The 7083-nt window shown below is 40.3% G+C and overlaps 1 protein-coding gene and 1 pseudogene across 2 annotated transcripts in view; one reads left to right on the top strand and one right to left on the bottom strand.

The window, feature by feature from the left end:
• The window catches only part of LOC101305886, a 5967-nt pseudogene extending 3369 nt beyond the window's left edge, over positions 1-2598 (top strand). Inside the window, exon 3 of the transcript XR_183830.1 lies at positions 1575-2598. The product of XR_183830.1 is annotated as an uncharacterized LOC101305886 (transcript). The remainder of the gene's footprint in view (positions 1-1574) is intronic.
• A 2365-nt stretch (positions 2599-4963) lies between these two features.
• Positions 4964-6521, bottom strand: LOC101305601. The gene is made up of 3 exons (XM_004288848.1): positions 6090-6521; positions 5750-5965; positions 4964-5635 (listed from the first exon to the last, which is right to left on the bottom strand). The coding sequence occupies exons 1-3, from the start codon at positions 6519-6521 to the stop codon at positions 4964-4966; spliced, it is 1320 nt and encodes a 439-aa protein (XP_004288896.1).
• Between the last annotated feature and the right edge of the window lie 562 nt (positions 6522-7083).

Below are 7083 nucleotides of genomic sequence, written 5' to 3'. Positions count from 1 at the left end.
TGCGTGTCAAGCAACTGCAGCCTATTAAGCTATACTGTGACAATCAGGCAGCTCTCCATATAGCCACGAATCCGGTATTCCATGAGTGTACCAAACATATCGAGATTGATTGCCATGTAGTTCGAGAGAAGATTCAAAGAGGTATGATTAAACCTATGCATGTTCGAACTAAAGAGCAGCCAGCAGACCTCTTTACTAAACCACTTGGATCCATGCAGTTTGGAGCATTACTTGGCAAATTGGGTGTTATCAACATCCACTCCAACTTGAAGGGGAGTATTAAAGCAAAGGATCCGATTGTATCTCATAGCATAAATTAGTTGATACTATCTTTAGTAATAGAATCCTAGATTGATTGTAATTAGTTACTTTCCTAGTACAGCTAGAGTTGACAAACCCTACGAGGGTTCTGTATGTATAAATACCAATGTATATCGAATACAGTGAATGAGAACGATAGGTTCTTCTCTGTACAAGTTTGTTTAAACATACAAAGAGCCTTCGATAAAGTTGCTCAGTTGATGCAAAATTGCAATATATCACTAACAATCCTGCTGGAAGGAATAAAATACTGTGTAGCATATTTTGGAAGCAAATGTTGTAAAAATAAAATAAAAAATAAAAAATAAACGCAACACATCACGAACAAAATTACATAATGACACATGAGAAAAGAAAAAAGAAAAAAAAAAAGGAAGTGAAGTGAGAAGTAGATTACCCTTTGAGGGTTTATTCCAGCAGCAGCGACATATAAATCCACCTTTCCGATTGCGATCCCAATTCCCTGGACTCCAATACCCAAAATCCTACTCCCATCCGTAACAACAATCATATCAACCTGAAAATGAATTCCATATTTGATCACATACTGACATACATTAATCTGCACTCTTTTCTGAAACAGCAAGTATGAATTGCACATATGGTATACACTTTTCATATCCCACAAATAAGGAGACATTAAAATGTGAGGAAGGTAAAAAAAAAAAGGTTAACCTGCTTAATTTTATTTTCACCTTCAACATACTAATATGAAACATGAATTAACAGATAAAATCCCCTGTTTCATACACATTTTTACCGCTAGTACGGCAGTAAAAATCGTAAGTTTGACTGAGTTAAACTCTGAAGAAATAGAGGAGAGCGAAAGTGAAGGACAAAATCATATGAAAGCAGAGTTGAGGTCGGGTTGAGCTGGGTAACCTCTCTGGGTGTTGAAGCATCCAATCACAATTGGTTGGATAATTGAAGAAAACAACATGGTTATTCCCTGTTTTGACGTGAACTCAATCACCCCAACTTAATCGCCACCCGCGGGTATTGAACAGAACCATGTCAAGCCATTGCTGCTACAGCCACATCTCTCCTTCTTATCAGGTACTCCTCAATCCCTAACTTCTCAAATCCCCCCAAAATTTATTGATTCTATTTAAACCCCAGATAAACTATCTCACCTTATAATGTTACTGCGAAAACCCACTTCCAAAACCCCCAGAAAGCTACTCCTTCCCTATCAAAATTCAATCTTTTCTTGCTTGTACCAACCCCAAAACCCTGCTTACATTTACACCCAGAAATCCAACTATGTTAATGTCTACATGAAATGGAAGAAAGACTCATACTTTGACACCATTGAGCACATTGACAAGTCCATAGTGCTTAAACCCATCATAAACCTCAAGAACTGCATTACTGAGGATCCCAATGGCTGTATCCCAATCTATCAAGTGTCCAAAAGGGGTTTTGCATTAGATGTACCCATGAAGGTTGCCAAGTTTTTGAGGAAATACCCATCAATTTTTGAACAATTTTCTGGGGAATACAATTATCCCTGGTTTAAATTGACCCCCAAAGCAGCTGAGATTGATAAGGAGGAGAAGAGGGTTTATGAGGATTGTAGGGAGGATTTGAGGGATAGGCTGAAAAAGTTGATCTTGATGAGTATAGAAAAGGTTTTGCCTTTGAAGATTATTCAGGGGATGGAGTGGTATTTGGGTTTGCCTTTTGATTTTTTGCACTATCCCGAAAAAAATCTGGACGGGTCTTTTATGTTTGTGAAAATGGAAGATGGGTTAGAGGGATTAGCTGTTAACAGTGGTGAAAAGGTCTTGTCTGTGGTGCAAAGGAATGCAATGAAAAAGAGGGTGTATTCTGGAGGCCCAACGGAGGCAGTTGAGTTTCCGCGTTTCCCTTCCAAGGGTTTGAGGCTGAGGAACAAGATTAAAGATTGGTTAGAGGAGTTTCAGAAACTTCCCTATGTTTCACCCTATGAGGATTCTTCACACTTACAACCGGATTCTGATGCATCTGAGAAACGATGCATCGGATTCTGTGGGGCTTCTTCATGAGTTGCTTAGTCTATTTGTTGAGCATTCAGCAGAGAGGAAGAAACTATTGTGTCTTAAGAAGTATATGGGACTTCCGCAGAAAATGCACAGAGCATTTGAGAGACATCCCGAGATTTTCTATTTGTCTCATAAGAACAAGACTTGTACGGCAATTCTTAAAGAGGCTTACTGTGATGAGTATGCTATTGAGAAGCATCCGCTGTTGCAAGTGAGAAAGAAGTATATTATGTTGATGAGGGAGTCCCAGTGATCTTGAAGAACAGGAGAGTGAATGGCCGGTTAGCTGGTGGTGGGAATATGGAGCTGGATTTGGAACATAAAATTGAGGACAGAGGGAAGGCGGACCTGGATTTGGAGTCTGAGAATGTAGACAATAGAGATGGGAAATGGTCCCGGCTGGAAGGCACCATTTTGGACCCCCCGGCGTGCCGTAGAGCCCGAAACTTGGTTCCTACAACACCAAAAGGCCTAAACCATTTACAATCCATAACTTGGGCCTATTACCCAAGAAGACTCCAAGATGATCCAGGACACGAGTCCTACAAATTCGGTTTCAAACCCATTTATTCAAATAAAGAAAAAGGCCTACAAATTGAGGCCTAAATCGTTGTGTTAGTGTTGTTTTTTTTTTTTTTTTTTTTTTTTTTTTTTTTTAAATAACTCACACACCCTACATATGTCAATGAGGTTTGAATTCATGACCTCAAAGTTGTTAGTTAACACCTTAACCAACCAGGCCACGGCTCACCGACCCAAATTTACCTCTGGACTCTTATAGAGGAAAAATTCTCAAAAGAGCATAAAGGTAACAAACTGGAGGAAAAATATAGTGACAGAATTACTCACTTTCCAGTCTATACTGTATCCCGAGGACTGACTACTGAGGCTACACTATCAACTACAGAAACTAGAGAGGAGCAATTTGTCACTAATCTCAAAGGCTCTGCAGACTGCAGCAGCAGCAGCCTGACCTGCAGCTAAAGCTTCACTTCTGAAAGCTCCCTCTCATGAAAACAAAGCTTGGCTTAGATTCTACCAAGAAACAAACAATGTGGCCTTGCTTTGCTGTGCTTCACTCTCCACAGTTCGATCAGCCTTCCCATTACCCATTTTGACAGGTCGTCGTCCAAATCTATTCATCATTGCCTCATTGGCTTATTATCTATCTCGTTTCCCTTGGAAACTTAACACAGAAATCAGAGTAACTTTTTTTTTTTTGGAGGAACTAGCAATGGTAGAGTGCAGGTTACAAGTAATACTGCTACCAATTCCTTTGCTTTGATTACTCATAGTATTCGTTATAAGGTCTTTGGATAATTGTAAGATTTTCTAATTTCATATATCAATACGCTACGATAAATCAACGGAGTTCTTTTCTTGTACGTCTAAAAAACACATAAAATGTTTGTTTTATCATATGTTTTTATTAAATTCGATCGGTAAATCTATTCACCAGAATCGTTTGCTTAGATAACACGATTCCTTTGAAACTTTTACAGTGAAAAGACATCACATTTCATCTGAGTTTCTACTTTTTCAAAAGAGTCCTTTTTTCAATCAAAAAAGTGAAGAGAGACCTCTCTGTTCCTGTTTCCTCTGATCTTTTACAAGGCTCTTAACCTCCCATGCTCTGAAAAATGTGGGAGAGAATAATATGAAACTCAGATGAAATGTGAAAACATCTGCATCATAGTCACAAGAAAGTGAAAACAAGTACGATCGGAGCCTTAACAGATGAAAGCATGTAGGGTCATTTCCACAGAATTCCCTTTAACAGAATCAAACAAAAACCTCTAATGAATTCTCAAATTCACAGAGAGAAGAAGAACCTTTCGAGCTAGAGCGGGACGATTCAAACTTACCCTTTGTTCTTGTCTTCTCTTCTCTGTCCTTGTCAATATTCAATAATGATTCCACTGAGAAAACTGGGTACATCTTCTTCTTCTTCTCTGGGATTTTACCCAAAGTATAGGACCAAATTGCTTCACATGTTCAAATAGTAAATAACAATAGTAATATGGTCCCGTGTGGAATATAATGCCAGCATTGTCTTGTCGATTCAATTTCTTGGATATAGGAACTCGGATAAGCTTAAATTCAGCATTTTACAAAAGCGAAAAGAATTAATATATGTCACACTTCGAATATTTCTAACGAAGAAAATAGTGAAGATCGAGATTAAGGGTTGTAGGACTATCATGTTCGAACCCTATATCTTCATGACACATTTACTTGGAATAAAGTGAGTAACGATTCCAGGTTAAGAGAAGCCCAAGTAATGATTGAGAAGTAATGAAGGATTCCGGAATAGCTTGATGAAAACTCATGATGATGAGCTGGGATTTGGCTATGCAGGACTCAAAAATACAGATTTGTTGTCTTTCCTTTGTAAGATGAAGGACAAACTACTTTGCAATTCAATCATAATTAGACAATTACTTCCATTGCATTCACATGATTAACATAGACAACAACCGCATTAAGAACCTCATTGCATTAGTACTAACGCACTTTCATCTACAAGCTACTAAAAATTTCTGGTATAAACCCTAATCTCTTTGCTAAGAGCTGAACAAGGCTAACTAGCTTGAACAAACATCAAAGACATTATTACATCAAGACCTCCTCAGCAGGCTACTAAAATCTGATGACCTATCAAGCTTCCCCATCACAGCATTCTTGAAATTAATGACTTCCTGCACTTGTGAACAAGACCTCTGCATCTTAACACCACTCAAACTGCTCCTTGACTCGAGCAACTCATTAAGCGAAAGCCTCTTCTTCGTCCCCGGCTCCGGCCTCTGTTTTGGAGCACTGTGAGACCTTAACTTGGCCTTGAAAGACTGAGTGCTCGACATGTAATTGGGATAGTTCCCAAATCCCCTGTAAAAATTTTCAGCACAGATAGTCTTGGCCGGCGTCGCCGGCGCATTAGACCCGAAGGAGTTCACAAACCTCGGCGTGCTCTGCGCTGTGGAGAACCTGCATTCCTCTCCTGTGAGCCCCCAGTCGGAATCTTGAAAGTTCCTTGGGTCCGGGATGATCAACCTGCCAGGACAGCAACAGGGGAGTGGAGAAGACACTGCCTGGTAAAATTGGTCGTCACTTAATTCAGAAATGGAAGTGTTGGTTCTCCTAGACCTTGATTTTGGCCTTCCTGTGTCAACCTCAACAATCTTGGGGACTTCATCAATGGTGCTGAAGCTACTGTTGTTTTCTAAACAACCAGACAACCTCCTGCTATGGCTTGGAGCTGTGTGCTCACTCCGAGACTCATCAAATCTCTCCTGCAAAATTAAATTAGACCTCACATTTATGACACATTCAGTTGAATTGATACACACATTCAATTAAATGTTGTGATCAAATTGTTATGAAATTGAGATTGTCGTGTGGTGTACCGTGGATTTTCGTGCGCGGATTTCGAATCTGTTGGCTTCAGTGATGTTAATGTTGAGATTGAGGCCCCGGGATTTATGAGAACGAACAGTTGCCTGTGCTCTGATCAGAGCTTGCATCCCTTGGAGTGTAGCAGTTGCTTGCTTCCTGACTAAATAGCCTCTCACTAATGCCTGCAACTTCACCAGTCCTTTCAGAGCTCTCAGCGCTTTTCTTGCCTGCATTCAATTCACATCCAAAAATGAACAAAACCCAAGAAACAAATCTTTGTTTTTTAGTTCCATTGCGAAGTCAAGAAATTAATTGCTACATTGATCTGAAATTAAGCCAAAACCAACATACCAAGTATCCCCGGTAGCAAGTTTGGACCTTGACGGCAGCCCATCTCTCGCGGCCGCCGCCAAACATGGTCCCCCTGCCATTGCTAGTGAGGCGGACGACCGCCACGGCCGCCTGTGCCGCCGCAACCGCGGCATCAGCAGCTGCGGCCGTAGCGGCCGCAACTGCAATTGCGTGCTTGCTCTGCTCGTTCTCTGTTTCATTGTAGAAGGACCTCAGCCAGGCAGCCTCGGACGGTGAAATGTTCGGCGGGATTGTGGCCGGATTATGACAAAGCATAGTCTCCGGAGGAGGACTCGCCTCTCTGCCAAAGCTTGAAGCTTTCTTGTACTCAAAACAGGACACCAAAGCTGAATCTGAACTGGGTTTGTAGTGTTGGTCTCTGTCTCTCTTAATCCCAAACAACCCCTTAAGCCACCTCGTAGCTTTACCCATCTTCAAAACCAGTGAGTTTAACCTCTTGAGAAGAAGAAGAAGAAAAGAAGATGAGGAAGGGGTTTAAAGGATTGAGTGTGAAAGCAGAAGCAGGGGTTACAGCTCAGAAACTTGGGTTGCTTTCCTAGTTTGCGGAAAAGGGTGAAACAGAGTAGTTGATAAAGAATAAAAATCTAAAAAAAAGAGAAAAAAACGTATAAATGTTTGAAACAGAAACCCTATCTGTTTCTCTTTTCAAATTTTGGTTTTGGAATATGATGATTATAAAAATAAAAAAATAAAAAATAAAAACAGAAAAGAGAGGAGGAATTTGCGCCACAAAAATCCCAAATCCCCAAGTTTGAATTGAAAAACTGGGAAGTTAGAGATGAAGCCAAAAACAGAGTGGAGTAAAATAATGAATTCACTCTTGGTAGAATCACAGATTCTTTCGTCACTGGAAAAAAGATTTAAACAAAAGGGGTCGGGGGAAAGCGATGGAAAACGAGTGCTTGTTCTTCTCCAATGGGCAACTCGGACTCAGAAAAGGGTTGCTTTCTTTTGTATTTGAGAAAGGGAGGGA

This window comes from Fragaria vesca, linkage group LG1, assembly GCF_000184155.1.
Source record: "Fragaria vesca subsp. vesca linkage group LG1, FraVesHawaii_1.0, whole genome shotgun sequence".
NCBI classification, from domain to species: Eukaryota; Viridiplantae; Streptophyta; class Magnoliopsida; order Rosales; family Rosaceae; genus Fragaria; species Fragaria vesca.
The sequence above is the reverse complement of the archived record's forward strand: the minus strand, read 5'-3'. Positions and strand labels throughout refer to the sequence as shown.

Coding starts and splice junctions, on each gene's coding strand:
- LOC101305601 (XM_004288848.1), bottom strand. CDS start 6,521: ATGGGTAAAGCTACGAGGTGGCTTAAGGGGTTGTTTGGGATTAAGAGA. Junction 5,966..6,089: donor CTTGCTACCGGGGATACTTG/GTATGTTGGTTT, acceptor AATTGAATGCAG/GCAAGAAAAGCGCTGAGAGC. Junction 5,636..5,749: donor TCCGCGCACGAAAATCCACG/GTACACCACACG, acceptor TTAATTTTGCAG/GAGAGATTTGATGAGTCTCG.